This window comes from Homalodisca vitripennis, chromosome 5 (assembly GCF_021130785.1).
Source record: "Homalodisca vitripennis isolate AUS2020 chromosome 5, UT_GWSS_2.1, whole genome shotgun sequence".
NCBI lineage: Eukaryota > Metazoa > Arthropoda > Insecta > Hemiptera > Cicadellidae > Homalodisca > Homalodisca vitripennis.
Window position 1 is genome coordinate 136229197 of NC_060211.1, and position 24192 is coordinate 136253388.

Consider the following 24192-nt stretch of genomic DNA (forward strand, 5'->3'; position numbering starts at 1 on the left):
TATTTGTTAATATTTACTTCTGTGTCTTTATTTCACAAACAGGTACTAAATTCCGGATGGCCCTCGTATATAATACTATAATAATAATATAAATAAAAATAAATAATATAAAAAAACAATAAATAATATATATATGTAGAATAAACGCATATGTAACAGATACGGCCAAATACAAAATAATTGAATCGTAAAAAGTGAGGGCTCTGTAGTGTAATGGTAGCACATTCACCCGGCAAGTGAGAGATCCGGGTTCGAGTCCCGGAGGAGCAAGTACTTTTTGCGATTCAATGTTTATTGAAATTATATATATATATATAAAATTGTGATATCAGATATATATATATATATATATATATATATATATATATATAAGTAATATATGATACTACTCGATGTACTTCATTGTACAACTAATGAATAAAGATTATTGATTGATTGATTGTGGAGACTTAGTAAACTGCTTTGTCAATAATCGACCATCTTCTATTATATTCCTCTCTGTTTTTCCCTACAAAAATATATATCAATTATTTTTTTAAATTCCTGCTAGGAAAGCTATGAACTCACTAGATATAAGCAATTGTCAAATCTCTGACTACACCAATCCTTTATGTATTTTAAAATGTATTCAACTTTTAAATTAAAACATTTATTTCCTAATTTTTTTAACTAAAAGAAGTCAAATATATTTCTTTTATGGTCCAATGACTTCCTTAAAATAGTAGACGTACCACAAAACAAAAGGTATTACATAACTTTATATGGACCTTCCAAGTGGTGGGACCCAAGACATGCGTCACTGATTTTTCCCCTTTGGGCCTTGATAATTGTAGTGTTTTAAGGCTGGACAAATATTAATTTGTCATAACTTTAGAAGAAAATATTTTACAGATATGAGGTTTAAGTCACTTTGTTAATTACCTGAGCTACAACATAACACAAATTAAATCAAGCTGTAAAAGTTTTTTTTTTTTATTAATTTTATTAGGATTTTTATTTACTAATGAAAACCACACTCCAAATTTGGTCAAATTCAGCTTTATTGGTAAGGCCCTCCTTACATTATGCAGCCAGTCTTGAAGCTCGTCATTAGGCATTGTCTCTTAATTTCCTTACATCTGGCTGCGCAACCATATCTCCCAAAATTTTTAAACAATACATTTACCTATCTAAACCTCTCTCGGCTCTAGTAAATGATTCCCTGAATGAAGGTGTCTTCCTGGAATATTTCAAGGTGGCCAGAGTAACTCCAATATTTAAAAACAGATTCCAATAAAATTACAGTAAATTACAGACTTATTCCTGTTCTTTCAGTCTTTTCAAAACAATTAGAAACCATTGTTAAGTCATGCCTTCAATACTTTCTGGAATGACTCTCAACATTAAATAAAAATTCATTTGGTTTCCAGTCACATTTATCAACATCAAATGCCATTATCAAATTAACTGTACTAACTGCCTTGGACCAGTGAGATGCAGCCTGTGACCTGTTCTTGTCATCTCTGGAAGACTTTTGATTGTGTTGACCAGGAAATATTATTAAATTAGTTTGAACACTATGGTGTTAAAAGAGCACCATAAATGGTTCAGGAGCTTTCTGATGGGCCGCAGGCAGCTGGTAGAAATTAGTCATAGCAGTGCTGGTTCTATCCGGAAGTATCAATCTCTTCTATGCTATTTATAAGCAAGTGTCCCTCAAGGGTCTGTTTTGGGACCAATATAGTATTTTTATTTTCATTAATGAAAGAAAGACTAGTATGCTTCTTTCCTTTATCAAAAGTGAAACCAGAAGGCTGTAGCTATGGTAGGAAAGGTTTCTTCAATTTGAATGTTGAATTTAGCCGGAATCTGGCATCATGTTCGTCTGAAGAGATACAAAGAAAGTCGGTGGTGCAGAAGCTGAAAACAAAACTTAACATCGTTTTGATATCAGAGACACCTATAAATAGGTGAAGTGGCAGTCTCATCAGGTGCACAATTAAGTACACTGCGATGTTTTTGAAATGATCTCTAAGCACGGTGGATTAACCGAGTTTTCTACACATAACATAGCTATGGTACGAACGGTTGATTCAATTTGAATGTTGAATTTAGCTCCAATTCACCTTCCTTTCATTGCAGCATCTGATGCTGTCTCAGACGTAACTCCTGGAATCTGGCGTCATGTTTGTCTGAAGAGATCCAAAGAATGTCGGCAATGAAGCAGTTCAAAATGAACCTTTACATCATTTTGAAATCAGACACACACATGGTAGACTCATTGTTTCATCAGGTGCACAATTGATAGGTCTAGTCTACTGTGAAGGATTACTGTTGAAGTTGGTAGAACACCCCTAATGCAACTGCTAGCCTGTACATGGAGTGATGTCCCTTGCCCCCCTCTGCCAGCTTTGACTGGAGGGAGCTGAAACAGAACTAGTCACGCCTTTTACCAAATTGACATGACTGAGAGAGATATAGTGCCTGCCATTCTCCTCATGGGATCTTGACAGGAGATAGCCCCTACCCACAACCTTACCCAACCTGAATAGCCTGTCACTCTTGAAGCAATCACAAAGGTTCTTTTCGAACAAAGTGCAATGACGGATTTTTCCTTCTTCCTTGTTCTAGTAAATTAAACTATAATGTAATACATAATATATTTGTTTTAAAATGTTTAAATACTACTATCTGCAACAACAGACAACAAAAATTATTGTTGTTTCGAATTATTTTGTATTTTACTGTAAAGAAGGATTTGTAGAAAAGATTCCTAAACAATAATTGTGTTCTGTATATGGTGAAACTTTGAAATCTTTATGCCAATAAATTACAAGGACAACAATTCAGAATCAATTCCACGACTCTTAATTGACACAAAATTGTAAATTTCAATTAGACATTATGCATTCTTAATAATTTGATTAAATATATATATTACCTGAATAGTAGCAGCCAATTCAGCTCCAAATCCTGAAGTTAACGGTGCTTCATGTGAAATTATTACTCTTCCAGTTTTCTTCACAGACTGTAAATACATAAGCATATTTCATTATGTACATCTCTCTTTTTAACTTGTACTAATTTCAAATTCGTAACATTACATGTTCGCTACTGCAGGTTACAGTAGTGTGTGATCTGTCACCAAACATTAAGGTCTCTGCAGACGTGGACAATTGTGGCGCCCAATAAGCTTCCTTCCTTAATTTTCAGGCACTATGTTGCACAGTAGTCAAGGCCAATCATATATATTTGTAACAATCAAGGTCTTAGCCAAAATAATATTACGAGTACTAAAGGATATATTTTTGTATGTGACAAATCAGTTTTAAAAGGCTCCACAATTTTTGTGCATATTTACCACTTCAATGAACAAATAAATCTGGAAACTAGTGTCAGATTCTTCTAGAGGTGCTAGTGTGAAAATACCTTAACATGCACAATTGCATGTTACTTCTTTTGCATTGACTTACCAATAATTGTGCTTGTACATACAATAGACAGTAATTGTTTACAAAAAGTGTTAATCTATGTGGGTTCTAGATGTATCTAAACTGTCTACTAAGTAAACATCTTTTGGTATTCAGTACAAAATGTTTTTCTATAATATCAGCGAAATTGGTCAAAAAGTTCACACTGTTGAAGGGTTTATATAAAATTTAGTTAGTTTTTGGAATAATTTTCATTTTAAGCAACTTTATAGTAATTTTGAGATGTCAATTTTGAAGCAATGATAGACTATGCTGCAAGCCATGAGTATGAACAGTTTAGAACATTCAAGGTTTAATTTTTATTTTATCAAGATTACCTCCAACTCACACAAAATATTCACTTCTAAACAACATTGCCTAATTTGTTTTGTTGCAAATTTTCACAAATACAACGGGCATTGTGAACAAAATCAACTCTCTTCATACATATAGATCAAGGAAATGTTCTAAAATTTATTCGAAATGCTAGGAGGGCAAAATAAAAGTTTTGAAACAAAAATTATTTAGTGCTGACTATTGTGCTCCCTGGCAGTATAGACAAGAACCTCTCAGATTTAAGCTCCAGAAATCTCACAATCTACTCAGGTTTTACAGAACTTTGTGCAAATTAGCAAAACTTGTGAGACAATCCAGCTGTGTTGTTCCACTGATGATCACAGCATACTTACATTGCACACCGTCTCCTGATCCCACGGCAGTATGGTCAGCAAGTCTATAACTTCACAGTTCACTTGGAACTTGTGAGACAATCCAGTTGTGTTGTTCTACTGATGATCACAGCATACTTACATTGCACACCGTCTCCTGATCCCACGGCAGTATGGTCAGCAAGTCTATAACTTCACAGTTCACTTGGAACTTGTGAGACAATCCAGTTGTGTTGTTCTACTGATGATCACAGCATACTTACATTGTACACCGTCTCCTGATCCCACGGCAGTATGGTCAGCAAGTCTATAACTTCACAGTTCACTTGGAACTTGTGAGACAATCCAGTTGTGTTGTTCTACTGATGATCACAGCATACTTACATTGCACACCGTCTCCTGATCCCACGGCAGTATGGTCAGCAAGTCTATAACTTCACAGTTCACTTGGAACTTGTGAGACAATCCAGCTGTGTTGTTCTACTGATGATCACAGCATACTTACATTGCACACACCGTCTCCTGATCCCACGGCAGTATGGTCAGCAAGTCGATCACTTCACAGTTGACTTGAAACTGTTTCTTGGCCATTGCTGCCACCTCTTTCAACACATGTATTTGGGTCCCCCAACCGATCAAGGTTAAGTCGTTACCTGATAACAGAATCATCTCATGTTACATCTAACAAAATAGTCTAATACTTTAATTCCTACATCAATAAAATTATTACAATTAACAGATGAGCCACCAATATCCATAATACAATAATTTAGTTGAATAAAATTTCCATTTAATGTAATTGAAACAATAAACAGCTCTGTTTAGATTATTCAAAATCTTTTAATTTTTATCTCTCGAAACCCACAAAATAAACCTTAACAATTTCAGAAAATGTATAAGAGTTCTAGAAACACAAAAGAATAAAATTTGTCAAACTAGCTCAAATTTGTATTTAATAGTTTAAGAAAAATATTAATTAAATGTTTTCTAAATATGGACAGTGTAAATATGGATGGTGTTTCTAAAAAACACACAACATTTAATAACATTAAAACACATTTTTCGATTTATTTTCACTAAAATAATTGTAACAATGAAACCAATTAAATATAACACATTATATGGAACAGCTCAAGCAAATGGGATGTGAATTTTGAACCACAGACAGTGCTCAGTGTTAGCTGCGAGTTTGTGCGGTAGCTGCACACATGTTCACTTCTCACGTGTGCAGACTACCTTTGTCATCTATTGTGTACCATTACCACAAGTACAACCACTGCACGCATGAACTGATCTCTCAACTCATCAAGAGGATTGTCACCAGTTCACAAATCGACAGTTCACAATTTCTAATTCAATCCAATTTTAGTTTTGTTCATTTGATAGTTTGTTCACAGTAAAAATAATTTAAGACAAGTTGATGAAAACTTTTTGTTTAATATTATTAGATTTTGAAAATACAGGTACAATACCTGTACATCTCAATTACAGACATCTTTCAGTGAACATTTCATTAAAATATTTCACTTCAATAAAAGATGATAAAACCATATTTGAGCTAGCCATGTAAAAGTGTGCACAGTTATTCTTAGCACAAAAGTAACCCATGAATTGTTTTTGAATGTCAGTAAACCTACATATTTTAATTTTAAAAATAGTAGACACCAAATATCCTTAAATCAAATCTCCTTTTCAGATATCTCCTAAAGCCTTAAAGACTCATTGTAGTAAAATTTAACTAATCAAATAATATAATATGTACAATATAATCTCCCTTAACAGACCATTATAGCACCAGAATCCATGTTAGATATTCAAAATGACATAAAAAAACTTTATCCTATCTATTGGCTATTATATCCAATCTTTTATATGAATCGTATCAAGTTTTTTTCTGAGGGCATAGAAATGTTAGGAACCAGTGTGAGATAATCAATGGTTATGGTGCAGTTATACTCTTAGATAGGCTTCTGCGCCCTTCGTACTGTGATACTCTACTATGTTTTTGTGTTTAATGACGAAGAAGTCCACTCAAAAGGAGACCTGTCACCTCTTGATGGCCAACTCTTTAAAGCAGCAGCCGATTAGTCCGAGCCTGCAATAAGAGTATTGAGTTCTTCCTCATCCTTACATTATTAACCCTTTAAACCCCAGCCATTATATCAAGTTATGTTCCAAAAATCCCAAGCCATTTTAGAACAAATATATGAGTTTTGTAAACAGCTCATAAGTATGCTATTTTTTAAGTTATTAAACTAATTCTTTTTTGTTTGACTTTTTATTACATGCCGTTCAAAAAATATGAAAAAACAAAATAATATCTCGAAAATTATTTATTTAGTTCTTCTATATGTACAGAAGATTACATATTGCTAGTTTCTATTCGGCCATATCGTTGACCCTTTAATACTGGCAGCTGTAATAAACATCCATGGTAAAACTTACACTCAAGCCCGGTGGCACCCATTGACTATTCTATAATTTACTGGTTTATTATTACTAATCCTAATGCTATAAAACTTGAGCTACCTGTAGTGAAACATAAGATTCATAAAACACAACAAATATTGACATTTTTCAGCTCTGATGCTTTTTTCCAACCCTTATGTAGTTGTTAGCAACGAACTATACTACTGGAACACGCACTGCCCATAAGCCACATGTTGTGTTTTCCGGTCGCACACAGCTGTGCGTTACTGGTGTATCCATGGATTTGCAGGCGCTTAAAGTGGGCAAGAACTCACCGAGTTCTGTACTCCATGCCAATGTAGATCAAGTGATGATGTATTTAAAATATTGTTATTTGCTCTAATTATCTCAAAAAAATGCGACCACTTCTAAATTGACATTGAAAGTTTGTAACTAATTTACTGGTAGTGTTTCAAGGGGCATTTAACTAATGACGAATTCACTGGAAGCCACGAGCTATTTTTAATTAAAACTGTGAACAAATTATTTTTTAAATTAATATCTCATCACATCGATAAAAAAACATAAAACTTTTGACATTATAAAAAAATCCAACTTAGGAATATGGCAAAAATTGTTCAAAATAATTTTATTTTCTAACACGTAGATTAAGTGCGTCATGTTTGTAAATATTATGTAGTTTACTTTGAATAAAAGACTGTAAATAAAAAAGTTGTTTTTTCATCTGGGAAATACTTTAATGCCTGTAATCTTTGTTTCCGACTTTGTAAGAAAAATAAAAGTCAACATTTTAGTTATTTTTATATTGTACATAAATCAGTTTTTTAACTAAAAATAAAAATCCACGGTAAAAAGCAGCTACTAAAATTTGTAATAATAAATAAATTGTAGTATATAACAATTGTATTAAGTCTAGTAGGCGTTTTAAAGTTATGTTAGATCATTACTATAATGCCTGCCATATGGGCGGAGTGCGTTCTTGCCCATTTCCAGCGCCTGCAGACTCGGAACGCAGCTTAGGATTTTGGCTCGGTTTCTCCGGCCCAGAGCGCGTTCCATTATTATAATTCGTTGGTTGTTAGTCACTCAGTTGTCAGCTGATAGCAACATTAATGTAATTGAACAGTTGACAGCTGTTGCTGGTCAACAATTTGAAATTTGCCAACATTTTCCAGGACGGCTAGAAAAAACTATTCAGATTGTTATACGAGGGGGTACCCAAAAAAAAACCGGAATTATTTTATAAAAATTATATATTATCAAATTTTTTACAATACCACCTTATCTCCTTCAAAATAATCTCCATTACAACTAATATACTTGTCCCAACGGTATTTCCATTGATCAAAACATTTTTTTGTAGTCATCTTTAGAAATGGCTGCAAGCTCGAGCTTCGTATTTTTCTTAACCTCTTCAACGCTGTCAAATTGTTGACCTTTCAAGCCTCTTTTCATGTGTGGAAATAAAAAAAAAGTCGCATGGAGCGAGGTCAGGCGAGTAAGGTGTGTGGGGCAGCGGAACCATGCCGTTTTTGGCTAAAAACTGCCTAACTGAGATGGCTGTGTGTGCCGGTACGTTGTCGTGGTGGAAAAACCAGTCTCCAGTCTGCCACAAATCGGGTCTTTTCTGGTGAACACTGTTGCGCAATCTTCTTAAAATCTCCAAATAAAATGTTTGGTTGACAGTCTAACCTGGAGGAACAAACTCAGAATGAACAATGCCTTTAGCATCAAAAAAGCAAATCAACATGGTTTTGATGTTTGATTTGACTTGCCGACATTTTTTTGGACGAGGTGAAGATGGCGACTTCCACTGGCTTGACTGTTGCTTCGTTTCTGGGTCATAACCATAGCACCATGACTCATCACCAGTAATTACCTTTTCCAGAAAATCGGGATCATTTTCGAGATGTTCTTTCAGAAGGCGGCAAGTTTCAACTCGATGTGCCTTTTGATGGTCAGTCAGAAGTCGAGGAACAAATTTGGCAGCAACCCTTTTCAGTCCTAAATCTCCTGTTAAAATTCGCTGAACCGAGCTCCAAGTTAACCCACTACTCTCTGATAGTTCCTCAATTGTCTGTCGACGGTCGGTGAGCACAAGTTCACGAATTTTCTCAACATTTTCGTCCGTTCGAGAGGTTGATGGACGTCCAGAACGAGGTTTGTCTTCAATCGACATGTCGCCATTTTTAAATCGAGCGAACCACTCGTAGACCTGAGTTTTCCCCATAGTATCATCTTTGTAAGCTGTATTCAACATTAAAATAGTTTCTGCAGCATTTTTACCAAGTAAAAAACAAAATTTCACAGCTGCACGTTGTTCACTTAAACTTGCATACGACAAAAAACGAAACAAGAACAAAACAGGGTTAGCGAAAACAGTCACTACGAACGAACAGAATGCACTAGGACAACGGAACTGGGGTCACTGAGCTCGCAATGGGTTGCGCGACACACGCCTAGCGGCAGGAATGTGTACTACACGCTGCCGGCTACCACCAATACAATTCCGGTTACTTTTGGGTACCCCCTCGTATAGTTAGTACTCTGATGGTGAGTTAAATTAAATCTAGTGATCCTATAACTAGATATTGTTGACATAAATGCAAAAGAGGATCCATACTTTGTGTTTTGCAAAGCAAAGCTGTTTATTGTGATGAGTAAACATGTCAATATAATTGATGTTTTTTTATGCAAATTGCCTCTTTATATAGTTATTTTTCATTTGGTTATCATAATAGCTATGCATTCAAAAAAGTTACCAAAATGTAGGTATTAAAACTATGAAAGTTTTCTTCAATTTATGACAATTTATACATAGTATTAACTGTCACATAAACCAATTTTACTCCACTATATAAAAGATAATAATAACTTCAAATTTGCTTCATTTTGCTAACATATAGAGTTAGTTTATGATTACAAATGTACAAATTCAATAAAGCAATGAATAATACATCAAACTCTAAAAAAGAAAACACATATTTTGGAAATGTAAATTTAAATAAACAAAAAAGCATCACATATTTGATATTAAACTCAGTGTTTGATTCAGAGTTTATGTTTAATTAGTGAACAAAACAAATTCAAAATTTAGATTGTGGCTTGCATTTTTGAATCATAATTGGTTGAGACAATCAATATAAACCAGCTAAGCTCACCTGAATGAAGCAGTGCAGACAGTTACTAACAAAATAAAGTTGATATTTTGCCATTACTAATGTCTTCTTGTTTATTTATACCATTACTTTTCTGGTTTTAAATAATTTTTATTGTAAATCCTAAGTAGGTTTAAATAAGGAATATAATGTTTTGAGCATTAAATATAAGTTTATTGTTAACATAATGATTTAAACAAGCCCTTGTTTGCTAACTTGCTACCGCACAAGCGAGAAAAAGGGTAGCGCTTTTAACTGAAATTCAATGCTGTATATCTCTAAATGTAGTTAAGTCTCAGTCATAATTTTTTTATGAGACATTCCTATTTGTATAAAGAACATTCTGTAAAATTTTCATTTATTTTCATTCAGTCCCTTTTTAGTTATTAACCCTAGAAAATTGACATTATTAGGCTTTTGGCCAAAAAGGAGAGCATTCTCAGGGCTAAAACTTTTTCAGTAGGTAGTTATATTAGTTTTCAACAAAGAAATAAAATATTAGTAGTGAGTCTCTTTTCCTTCTTAAACTTTTATGGTCTTAAAAAGTAACAATTGATGATTTTCTTCTGAGATTTTGCAGAACAAGTTTGACTGACTTTCTTGCACAAAAGAAACATTATTATAATGTCAAATTGAAGTTCATTTTATGCTGAACACACTGGTTTTTTTATTATTCTGATATCTTTAAAAATAGCTTGACAATTAAACTTTTCGCAAACCACGTATTTTACTAAAATCTGCAAAACCACCATTTTAAAAATGGCCACCAGGAAAAAACTATGGCTTGTAAAATTTTTTCAAATAGTGTTTTGTGATTGTCTACCCATAGGGAACTCATAATAAAAAAATTAGGCAAATTAAAAATGTTGAGCAACATGACCTGGGTGATTTGAAATGGATTGACCCCTCAGGTAAGAAAACACAAAGTTTAAAATTTAAAATCTTTTGGATCGTCTCAGTTTTTTATTTCAAGTTTAAGAAATTCCAAGGTCTGGATATGTAGGAATAAGTTTTGTAAAGCTCTTATATTCTTCTCATAAGTCTTTAACAACTGTTTAACCCTTTGCGATCAGGATCCTATAATTGTGGCCTCAACTTATTTCTCGCTCAGCTCGGATTCAGTCTCTGGTAATTATCCTCTGAGCTCGCCGGGCCACACATAGTGGACGGCTGTCTCCACTTGATGCTAATGGAACCATGTAGGTCACTTTTACTCTCATTCAATCAGTATTTGACATTTGGCTTTTTAAATTAATGAGATTTAAATTAAATTCTCAAATAGTTTACAAAGTGTATTAGCTTCAAGGTTTAAATTTTATTGACAGGTTATTTAATATTTGCTTTCAAATGAACCAAGTAATATGTAATTTAAGTTATAGGTTGATCTGTTATGAAAGTATTTTTATTTGCAGAATAAAATTACAATCCGTCTCAATTAGGTTTCTAGTATCAACAGAATTTTATTCAGTTTCCATATTTTGAGCTTCATCTCCACTAAATGCACTAGTATTTAAATAAGTAGATAGGATAGACTAGAGCAGCTACAGTGACACTGATGGATAAAAATAATTCTGAACTATGTGTACTACAGTGTGTGCTGCAAATAGAGAAATATTAATTTAGTTTCTTATTTGGCCGAGAGGTTGCAGCACTTACAAGCCACAACTGGATAAGGATTAAATTTAATAACTGCGCAATATAGTGGCAAGCTGAATGGCAAAACAGCGAAGACCACTAAGCGTAGCCCACCGAGCTGAGGGACAGGACGTAGTCATGCCTGACCGATCTGAGGTAGAGAACATCTCATGGTCACCAATGTGGCCTGGCAATATGAGAGGACAATCATATGAATTAAAGGATGATCGTGAAAGGGTTAAACCTTTTTTTAGTACATTTAAAAATGAATGTGAATCACCTGGAATAACAATTTGTGCTTTGCCAAGAGGAAGAACAAAATGGTCAGTCGGTACCTCCTCTATAGAAGATCGGTACAACGCTTTGGGTTCAAGAAATAAACAAGGATCTTTATCTTCTATACAAGCTGACAGCAGTCCTTTAGCATTAATTGCCCCACTTGCGACAACTATCTGAAAAGAATGCTCAATTAATCATACGAAAATTAACTCATCTCTCCCAAATTCTTCTAAATTTTAAAATATAAATATTCTTACTTTAAAAAACTCATACCTTCTTACAAAACAACCTGTCTATTAAACAAAGAAAATACTGTGCAATAAATACTGACTCAGTGACATAATATTAAGTGCCGGATGTAGTGAAATGACCTTGAGTTTTATCCCATAAGAACAATGTTAAACTTTTACTTCCTTATGTTTGTTTGGAGAACCATGGGATATGTCTCATTTTAAAGATACAATAAATATGTATTCAAATAATTTTAATTTTTTTTACTTTTTGAATATTTAGTTCTTTTTAAAACAATAAAGTTCAAAAAAGTTCAGAATGTTTCTGAAATAATAAAAAATACACAAAAAAGAAGAAGTGTTTGGATGCATATTAATATTTGTAAATGAGACATATTCCATAATAATCTTAAGATTAAAAATAAGGGTGTAAATGTGTTTGATGTTTACTCTTGTTCTAATGAGATTAAAATAAATAAGGCTGCCAGTTTATCCGGCTCTTAATAACGGAACATCATTTCAAGTTTGATCCACTAATCCAGTTTGCAGTTCAATAGCTCAGTGCATTAATTTTACAGTTCAGTATACCAAAGATTTTGACGATCGGAGGAAACATTTTTATAAATAAATAAACTGTTAAAAATGTGCAAGTTTTTTTCACATACATTGCCACTTTAGATCAGTGAGTATGATGAATAATAGCAATATGTAATTTAAAATAACGCCAAAACCATAAAATACTTTATGTCATTCAACCCTGTTTTTTTAAAGAAACAAGTTTTGTTAAGAATAAAAATTCAATTTAATAACGTTAAATAAATAGGTAAATAGGTGAGATACAGACTTTGTACTGTATTTCTTTGGAAATAACAGACAATAAGATATAATTTTGAGGTTAGTAATGGGTTGTGACTGGTTATGTTTGATACACAACAGCCACAATGTTTATGTTTAGGGACTTAAATCTAGAGAAAATCCGCCAGAATCTGTAAATTTTGGTGTAGTAAATTTACTTTTAAGCGCTTATAAGTCTGTATTTTTGGATATTTCTTTATAAATTGTAAATTATTTTGAACGAGATGAGCTGTTTATACATAATATAAATAAGTAACTAAGAATGTTAAAATGCATATCAAGTTAAAATGTATTGTGTCGCATTTAACCAGCCAGAGAGCACCACCAATGGTAAACTGAATTGATGTAAGTGGAAACTAACAGTTTTTATTGCATTGAGATTATCCAGTAGTTAATATACTACATGAGTGGTTTAACTATATAGTTCACCTTCAGTCCTGGAGTGTGGGAGAAGTAAGCCTCAGGACTCTGAGAGTGATACAATGCTCCGTGACCTACAGCTCCACAGGGGGCTCGGATTGTCAGCCGGCCACAGTCGAACATGTTACCACTGCGGTAACGGTACTTGGCTGCCTCATTCACTATCTGTCACAAAACAAAACATAATAAAATTTGATTCTTTACAATATAAATTGCCTTGTCTTATACCTTGTAAGAATGGTATAAAACAATGTACAATATTTGTTACAATAGGTTAAACTTCTAAAATTATAAAGTAATTTGTACTTCCTCTTTTTATAACAGTATCAGAAACAGTTTTCTCATTCTTGAAAACTTGCTTTATAAGAACCATAACAATGTAGATTGCACCAATCTTTGTTAATAATAAAAGTTCTTGATTGCTATATGTACCAATTCATTGTGTGTGCCTTCAAGCTAATAGAGATTTCTATATGGATACCTACAACTGCTATAAACTTGAGTACATAATGCTTTACATAAATAAATTGATAAATAAACATAAATTGATTGTATTTATATTATTGCATTGTAAAAATATTGATTGTGTTGCCAGAGCTTCAAAATATTTTACTATAACACAAAATTGTATGTAAAATGAAAATATAACATTCCCAACATGTAATCTTTTATTGTTTATGTATTAAGTCAAACTAAAAATTTGAAATATTTTAAAATTTTTTCCTTAATAAATAAAAAAAACATAATTTTAGTGTTTCATAATGATCCATAACTACTTGATAACAATTCAATATACAATTTGACTATAAACATTGTTATAGGTTAAAATCGAAACTGTAGAACAAATAGTTTTGTACATATGATTTTTCTCTTAAAAGCTTGAAGAATCAAGCTTCAGCTGATATTCTTAGAGCATTGGCATAAAAACAAGAAATTACTTTCTTGGTACACATCAAATGTTGATCCGGTTCTAAAAAGGGTTAAAAGCACTGAACAATATTAATATGTTAGTTAAAATCCTCAGATTAACTTCTTAATGGACTGAGTAAATAATTGAAATTTGTAGGAAAGTTTTTCAGTTCAATTCACTGAATAAATTACAGAGATTTTTATTACTGCACATAAAACACCTTTTACTGTAATCTCTTGTTACAACACAGTTTAACTACTACAACTCTATGATCAACATGGCAACCGTACCTAATGAAAAGCTCTGCAAGACTCAGGGTCACTTTTACAATCTGCTTATAACTGATGACAGAAAAGCCACAATGTTACTCACAAATCAATGATCTATTACAACTTTGACAATACTTTTTTGGTGGGTTAACAGATTTATGGAAATCTAATACAATGTTATTTCTTGCTAGTAATAATGTTACATATCATCCATACCATCTATACTTCAATCATACTTATCTCTAACAAATCAACAGAACAACGAATGGACTGGTTATTGTACTGACCTGATCAAAAGCAGGGAATATGTAATCAGCAAACTGAATCTCAGCAATGGCTGTGGCCCCTGCTGCAGCCATTCCGATAGCAAAACCAGCAATGCCTTGTTCACACAGTGGTGTGTTAAAAACCCGATCTTTTCCATATTTCTCTTGCAAGCCGACAGAACAACGAAATACACCACCGAATGCAACATCTTCTCCAAATACCACTGTTAAAATAAACAAAACAGGGATTAAAAATATAAGATGATAGTAAAAATCAACAGTTTACTTTCTATTTCTCCTTTTAGACTATCTTTACTTTAAATAATGTGGTGAGACTTCTACATACCATTCAATATACACACTTAATTTGTTTAGTATTCATTGAAAACAATTTCCCATGTTTTTAATTTTCTTAAATAAAAATTAAGCTACTATGTTCTTGCACAGAGTATAGAACCTAATAAATATAAACTGCTTTAATTTTTGTTGTTTAAGTTACAAATTTCTCCAGATTTTTTTAAATTTCATTATGTCTTTACTAGAAAACTCATCAATTTCAAAGGGATAACACTGTTATTTAAGTACTTGAAAGATGTGACCCCTTAGATGCAGGGTATTTTGCTATTAACGGGGCTTGGATGTGCATCATGAACATGGGTCCCTCCTTTTCCTTTAACATTTTCCATAGCTTTTAAAGAGTATTTTTCAAGTCTTCACCAACAATTTTCCTCAACTTCGGCACATTCAGAGATATAGAATTTAATCTATTTCACACTCTCTAGTACATTTTGATTCACTCTGTTACATTTGAAAGTAAGTCATCATACTTGGGACAGATAAATATCACAGGAATTTATCTTATACCTTCCTTTCCTTTAGACATTTAGAAAGTTTTTCATATTATACAGGGTGATTCAAGAAGATATGCAGAAACCATGTAAATATAATATAAAAACTATATATAAAAATCAGTCCGGAAATGCTTTGTTAGCGAGTTACGGTTAGTGAAAGATTTCACCTGGATTTCAGCTCACCATGTAAAACGAGGTCCTCTTGAGTCTGGTAAGATAGATCAAGGGGCAAATTCAATTGTTCCTTATGGTTTTTGACCTGATAAATCGAATAAAACATGTCCCAGAACTGTAAGTGAAATAGTTTTTGTGTCAAACCAGTGTCAAATGAAACAATTTCAGTGAAAAACACATTTTTTCATCTTTGGGCAACAATAACTTTGTAAATTCACAAAAAAAACAGATAAAATTTTAAAACTTGTAGAACATTTTATTTTAAATAAAACTGTATAAATAAAGTACACAAAAAGTGAATAGATGTTTGATTAAATGAATTTTTATTCATAACAGTATAACACGCCTTTTACAAAAGCCTTCAAATTAACTAATAAAAGTTTTTATATAACAGAGTACAAAATAATTTTGAATTAAAAGACCAATTTCTGCTGTGGGATGAACAGTTTCAGTCCTACGTTCAAAAATCTGTGCTCAATAATCCTACAGCCAGTTTGATTGCACTTCTTGAACCCTGACAGTAGAGTTAGCCCAAAATTTGAGTTTGTACTTTTTTAAACAAAAAACTTTAGAATTTAATAGCATACATATTCAAATAGAGTTATTATTTTTGTAAATTATAAAAGTTTTTATTTTATTATGTTTTAATCAAAGGAAAATAAATGCTGCAACATGTAAGGATATCATGACCACAGTTCAACAATATAATGTTATAATCAACTGATTAGAGCAGATAAAACTCCAACAGCTGATTGTTGCGGCTCACTAACAGTGCTGTCACATAATGACAGTGAACATGGTTTATTACTCAGTTTTTTAAAAGAGCATTATCTCCTTGATTTATCAACCGATTTTTTTAAATTTGGTATCATTGGATTTTTAATCAAATTTTCAAACTAAAATATTATAATCGTGACTTTAATCGTACGTCAGAAAAAACAATTATTGGGTAATTATTGAGCTTTTGGAAGTTTTAACATGATATTTTGGTTTGTATTATGTCCAGGAATAATATCTGAAAATATTGGTAAAGAGTTCTTGGCACAACCTGTACATATACTGTATATATAAAAATATCTTATTACAGTGAAGATGGTGGTGGATTTGGAAGTATAGCAGGATTTTCTACATTTGCCACCATAATGTGATGTAACAACTAAAAAAAAACTATACAGTTTCTTTTACCAATGTTTACAATGACATAAGGTTCAGCGTGCATAACAATTATTAAAAAAAAAGTAATAAACACGTGAAAAATACTTGACAACATACAAATTGTTTGTCAAAAATAAAATATTTACCTGAGAGCCAACAACAATAAGGAAAATACAAACATGTCTTTAGAATAAAGGTAAACTGGTGATCCACATGATACACCCATTATCACAAGTGGAGGGTAATCCACAGATTCTACCTTGACCGTCTTGACATATCATATTTCATGATTGCTAGCAAAGGCATTTAGACAAACAAAAGAGAGGATGGCGAAGGTTGGGTGAGGGGGAAAATGTGGAAAGACCTTTGCCCTTATGTCTGAAATTCTGTTATCCTTACACACTTTCATACCTGCTGTGGGGTCAGTCGACATGCTGTTGTCTATTGCACTTGTGATGGCTTGATACATGTTCAGTTTTGTCTTGTTACCTAAAAAAACATGAAAAACCGTTAAATTTTGCTCCTCATCTCCTAACAGAACACAGGAGTTAAATTGATATTCTGCTCACCAATATAGTAGATAACTTGAACTTGTGTTCTGACAACAAAAGTTATTAAAAGCTGTTGCAAATTATGGAGTAATGTGTTTGTTTTAATAGATTAAACATCAACTTACTTATTGTATGCAGGTAAATCAATTATTGTAAATGCTTTTTCAAAACACACCATATTAAACTAATTTTGGTGTTGAAAGGACTAGTTGATTATGAATTAGGTTACTTAGTAAATTTAAATTTACTTGCAATTTCTCGTATGTACCTAATGTAGTTAAAGTCGGTACATGCTAATAATAATAATAGAAAAACACACAGTCTACACTTTAAAAATTTAATGAACAAAGTAAATCAAGTCACTGAGTGGGACAGGAATGTGGACTATATGAGCAATCTCTAGACATGGACAAAGATGTTTAATAAACTTAAATCTATCAAACATGTTTGTTGGGTTCATCATAGGCATATCCTTTTTAAATGACATAGCAAACACTCCTGTGACTAGTAATGGTTACTAGGAGATATTCCAATCTCCTGATCCACTTTCAAATAGTTGGACTTAAAGTTTAAAAAGCAGTATTTTGAGGCCCTGAAGTTAGAGAGTGAAACAGTTTTCACAAGTACTGATGAAACAAACTGAATTTCTCTGCAACATACCATAATATTTGATTGAATAGCTCCAATAATTTTAGCAATAGCTGAAATATTTTAAGCCAGTATGGAGAAATAATAGTCAAAGTATTTTAGTAAAAGCTCTTATAATGTAATATGGGGGCTTATGATGATTTTAAAACAGAAGTAGGCATATATCAAGTAGATATTATTCCAGTGGGTACGATTAAAAAGATCAGAGGTAAAACAAAATTGCAACTGGCTCTTATTTCAGGTTTTGCATTTGTAGGAGCACTTCTGGTTCGAGTTAATTATATTTCCGTTGCCACAGTTAAGTTTGCCTTCTTGCCCTGATCAAAAAAATATATTTCAGCTTATCTTGCTTCCCTGATTAAGAATATATATATATATATATATATATATATATATATATATATATATATATATATATACTTAATCAGGGAATAAATAGGCTGCAGTTCAAGGAGGCATATGTCAACCGCCATTAGTCAACAGCCATTTAATGTGAACCTCTCTCTTTAGTATGCAGCGAGTATCGCTTTTGTAAACAACACCGTTTAGTCAGAACCTAAGTTCGCATTATTGTTGAATTTTTGTTTTGCTGGATATAATGGTTAATGTAATTGTAGAGCAAAGAACTATTGTGGAATTTTAGTTTAAGCTTGGAAAAATCGCTACTGAAACTTATAATTTACTGAAATGAGTGTATGACAGTGAATTTTTATCGCCGGCACATGTTTTAGGCGTTTTAAAGATGGCAGAGAAGACATTGAAGATTATTCTTGACCAAGTCGCCCTTTAATATCACACATGGATGAAAATGCCGATAAAGTTGGTAATTTGATTCGGTCTGACCATCGATTAAGTATTCATGTAATTGGTGATACTGTAGGTATTAATAAAGAATGTGTGAGCATGCAAAAAGTGTGTGCTAAAATGGTGCCTAAAATTATAACGTTTCAACAACAAGAAGCTCGTAAAAATGTTTGTACTGACACTTCATACACAATTAAAATGACCCATATTTTTTATAAGTGACAGTAACATGTGATATGGTTTTTACTTATGATACAGAAACAAAGCACCAATTCATGCACTAGAAGAGCTTAACTTCCTCAACAGTCAATAAAGCTCGATGAAAAAGTAAATATTTAAAGCAATGTTTGTTATATCCATGGATCGTGTACCTTCACTGGGTTCTTGAAGGTCAAACAATTAATCAATATTACTACCTTGAGGTATTATCTAAGTTATGTCAAAAAGTAAGGAAAAATGCCCCGAAATATGGAAGGACAAATTATAGGTTCTTCACTAAGACAATGCGCTAACTCATTCCGCATTAACTGTCAAGAGGTTCCTAGTCGAGTACAGCAACTGAGTGTTAGAACATCTACCTTATTCACCAGATCTTGCATCATGTGACTTCTACCTGTTCCCTAAAGTGAAATCTGCATTAAAAGGGACAAGATTTGAGTCTGTGGAAGCTGTAAAAGAGAAAGAGAAATGTGTCCTGAAGGAGCTGACATATACAACTGTTTCTAACAATGAACAATTCGCATGGAGCGTTGTAGGGATAAAGAAGGAGTGTATATTGAAAGTGACAATAAGTGAAACCCCTTAGTTATTTCAGTGAGAGTTGACACACAGGGTGGTTTAAAATGTATTAAAATACCCTATAAAAACAAGGTGTCTGGAATCTTTTCCCAGGAAATAGTTAAAATGTATGACCTCATGGATATGTTCTACCTTAAAACACACTACTAAACACAATTTTAATGTTTTTCTTTCTAAATTTTAAGGAGAAGCCTTGTTAGTTAGGCTATTTGTCAAAAATCAGGTGTGATAGTTGATAAATACTTACAGGCACATAAGGAATTAAATAAATCATGCAATTTCACACAAGTTACCTCTGAACAGAATAAGAATGATTATATTCGTGATGCATTCATTAGGGGATTAATTTCTTCTAATATCAGACAGACTATTGGAATTCAAAACACTATCTTTGGATATGATGTTTGAGAAAGCTAGAGGTCTAGAACTGGCACAAACTCAATCTGAATCTTTAAGTAATAGTGGCTTTAACAAGCATGTTGTTTTAGCTGTGTCTTACCCAATATGACTCTTGTGACTAAAAAAAATCTTTTTCAGGGGAAATGTCCTGCTTTAGAAGCTAACTGTGGGACATGTTGCAAAAAAGGCATTTAGTAAAGTCTGCAGATCAGGGAAAAAATATGGGTTCTAAAAACCTATGCCCTCATCTCATAAATCACCTACTTGTAGAGCTTCATCTCCTTTACTCAACAAATCTACAACTATTTATTGAAGTAAATGGAATATAAACAGATGCAAATTCTTCTGATTTTGGCAATTATTGTTATTTAACATATCCAAAGACGGCGTAACAGCCTATATGGCAGCCAGCAGCAACTAATATGACGTTAACTTACGATCATAACCACATGAAAAATGAAATATTACTCTGCATGAGAATAGTAGTTCCACTTTTAATGTTGTATAACTTTGTTATTTGTTATTGTTACCCCTTGAAACCATATATTGTTTTGTTCAGGAAGACGATAGTAACAGGTTAATGACGCGAAACTCGTCTTTCGCCAATCTGGCCATTAAGTTCACAGTTACCAATAGTTTTTAATTGTTCATTTAATTATTTTTAGATATAAAAATATACCTGAACTATTTATAGTAAACTAGAAATACCTATAACGTAATTTTGTAGTTTAGATAGTCAGAAATATCGCTGATTTAATTGTTGTGATGGCCACTTATTACACTGCACAGCCCTTAACCTTGGAACCATAACATATCCTTAAATGGCAAGCACTTTTTTGCAATTTATTAAGATTTTTTTATTTAAATCACTGCTCATCTATTTTGAAAGATGCAGACATTTTACAAATATCAGTACCTTTTGGAATACATTTAGTTTACAACAACAAAATGAAATATTGAATCATTTTAATTTTACCTTAAGTACACTTGAATATAAGTTTGCAATGTTCATCCAAGTCAAATAAAGTTTCATTCCTCTCTACAAAACTAGAGAAGGCTAGTGACAACAAGAACAATGGCGATGAATATGCAGCCATTGGCTGAAAATGTTTTTATAAACACTGAGCAATTTTCTAAATGTTTACAAGATAAAGACCTTGCTCCTTTAAATCCGAATAGTCCAGCTCTTTACTGATGAAAAAACTGAGATGAAAACTAGAATTAAAGGTGGAAATCAAATAGTGTTTCGCTGCAAGAAAAGTAAGAACATGTACATTTTATGACATCAGTACCTGTAGAAATACCATTTCAGATTGGATAAAGTAATCATAAGTACTACACCGCTCAAATGCTGTTTGAATACAGTTTAATTATTTATTGTATGTAATCTGAAACAAATACATTTATTTTACATATAAAAGTATAGCTTCACTATAATATGATTTTAAAAGCCTAAAACTTAATTTAGTTCGACATTATCACTCTAAATTAGTTTAAAGTAAAATCATGTTTGGAAATAAATTCAAATCGGGTAGGGTACGATAAGCGGACCCGGTTTTTTATATCGAAGAATGTAATCATCGGTACCTAATATTCGCATCTCAAATCCTAGACTATCAATCGATATAAAAGTATCTGTAGTCCTCAATAACAATCATAATTATGTTTTTAATTAAAATATGAATGTAATATTTACAGTGATCAAACAAATTATTATAACCAAAATTAGGAAAACTGAAGACGACCATATTTGCTCCTCTCACAGTTACAGTTGTTTCTTTCCCACAAATTTCACATAATGGGTTTTTCGGTACGAGTCCAACATGTTGAAGTCACGAAAAACATGTCTTATCATCTTTCAAAGGAATGTTGTGTAGTTTTCTAAAATTGACTGCCATTTTTAATAATCAAATGTTACTTATATATAAAATTGAAATATTACATTACGAGTACTATTTGAACGTGTTTACAGCTGTTGATATAGATTATTTAAGTGAATTGTTGAAAATAATTAATCAGTATTGATTGATTATATCAATGGTTATGATTAAGTAATATCGTTTGCCAATTTCGTTATAGAAATCGGGTCCGCTTATCGTACCCTACCCTTCAAAACTAAAATCGTGTTTCATTATTCACTAACTGCGGCAAGAACAGTGACGTAGGTGTCTTCTTTTTTTCACAAGCAGTCACTTTTATCCTTGAAAATACATATAGTAAGTAAATATTATGTTTTTTTATAAATATAAAAATCATATATTATATTATAATTTGTAAATAATATTAATATTTATACATTAATTTCTAAGATTGAATACTAGCAAAACCATATTGTTCTTTGAAATATCTATTATGTTATTTGTTCCGACATTTTGCTTTCAGTCTTTTGGGCCATCATGAATATCGATGATTCGAATCATTCGATAATCATAACCAAGTTGTGTTGGCGGGCACTTACTAATTATAGAATGTTTTACTGTATAATACGAAACCTTGGATCTTTATCATTAAATTTACATGTCTTTTAATTCAAACAAAGTAAAAATAGATTTGCTGTGAGGGATCATAATAGAAGACAGTATAATATGTCGAAAATAGCTTAATGCCATTTAAAAATAGCCTATAGTTAATACGTTGATAATCTCTTAAAACCAATTGCAGGGTTAATAAATAAATGTTTAGTATTGAATATCCAAGAGCCAAATAGATTGTCACACATACTTTTTCGCACTGAACGATAGGCTGCAGTACAATAAGAGGCCACCACCACAGTAATAGTAGTATTTATGATTATCTAAACTATATAAACAAAAATGTTCACAAGAATTACATTATATAAAAACTATCTGTTGTGTGTATTTATAAAATGTAACAAATAAAACAGTTTAACATTTAGTTAATTTTTACTGTTTTTAAGGATATACTAAGATTCTAATAGGCCAGTAAACATTTTTGCAACAAACATAAAATCCCATCTTACTGGCTCTAAGGATTGTTTTAGATTACATATATGTCAGAGCCATTTAGAACAGCCCTTGCAACCCAAAGTAGTAAATGGAATTATACTTCAATATAATTGGAGTAAATTGAAACATTATTTACAATAACAGTACAAACTAAATAGTCTTAGGTTATGTAGTAGAAAGTAATGTAGGCTACAACTAACCACTAATTGCTGATGAATATGCTTCAGAAAATGAAGACAGTCTTGCTGAACATAAGCGAAATAAATTATTTGTACATTGACTGTCCTTTATTTTATTAAATATACTTTTAATTATGAATTTTCGTTGAATCACATTGCTTGTAAATGCCATAGTAGACTCCGTTTTATATTAGTCCCGTACAAATTAATCCACTTCGTATTTATTTTTTAAGAGCAACAAACTATCACAGACGTTACAGTAGACTAAAGAAAAATTTGACATTGATAACAAACTGATAAAGTGAATCGTGATAACACCAAGGAATAAAAAAATTCGACGATTCCCACCAATGGTGAGTGATACAGCATGAAGTCGACGTAAACAAAGTCAACTTGGTCTGTAAACAAACAACATAAGCCAGCTGGCTTCAACTCAACTTCGAGAACCGACAGGTGGCACTTGTGACAACCGGACTAATGAGTACGTGGAGACTTTCAAATAATTAAAATTCCCAATACATTATTCCTCCAAATGTGTTTGTTTTTGTCGAATATACTTGCACTTATGGTGTGGTAACATATTCAAATTCTATGTTATAATGCATGTTTCCGGTAATCGGTACTCATTGAGGTACTGATAATTACTTAATGTAAAAAACGCAGATTATTAAAGCACTGAGAATTATAATTTAAAAGTTATATAACAACCTCAAAAGAGCTATTCTTCCCTACTTAGACGGCCATTCATCTACATTTGGACGATCAATCTTCCCATGTTTAAAAGACGATGTAACCGTAAAAAATGCGTTTCTACTAAAAAAAAAAAAACATTTGTATTAAGTGTGTCCATAGAACTTATAAATAAAATGAATGAACGAAACGAAAATAGTAGTATGTAAACTAAAAATGTAGCCTTTTTATTATTACTTTCAATTGGCTCACTGTTAATACCTTATTTTTAAGTATATTTAACCTTATTCTGCCTTCTTTCGTGAGCAAAAGGCATGTGCAAGGCCTGATGAAACAGATCAAAGAGAGTAATCAGTAGAGCCCAAGGTTAAAAGTTCTGTTCACAGACAGGGCATGAACCCGCGCAAT

The 24192-nt window shown here is 32.3% G+C and overlaps 1 protein-coding gene across 2 annotated transcripts in view; it reads right to left on the minus strand.

The window, feature by feature from the left end:
• Positions 1-23554, minus strand: part of LOC124362918 (2-oxoisovalerate dehydrogenase subunit beta, mitochondrial) — a 43654-nt gene extending 20100 nt beyond the window's left edge. Inside the window, exons 1-8 of one of the 2 annotated variants that reach the window (XM_046817810.1) lie at positions 23116-23554; positions 17161-17238; positions 14591-14793; positions 13134-13289; positions 11621-11792; positions 4694-4770; positions 4502-4570; positions 2921-3007 (exon numbers count right to left, since the gene is read on the minus strand). In XM_046817810.1, the coding sequence (XP_046673766.1) occupies positions 2921-3007; positions 4502-4570; positions 4694-4770; positions 11621-11792; positions 13134-13289; positions 14591-14793; positions 17161-17238; positions 23116-23266 (993 nt within the window). In that variant the 5' untranslated portion in view covers positions 23267-23554. Of the gene's footprint in view, positions 1-2919; positions 3008-4501; positions 4571-4622; positions 4771-11620; positions 11793-13133; positions 13290-14590; positions 14794-17160; positions 17239-23115 lie in introns of those variants that run through there. The other variant, XM_046817811.1, reaches the window with a different exon arrangement.
• Between the last annotated feature and the right edge of the window lie 638 nt (positions 23555-24192).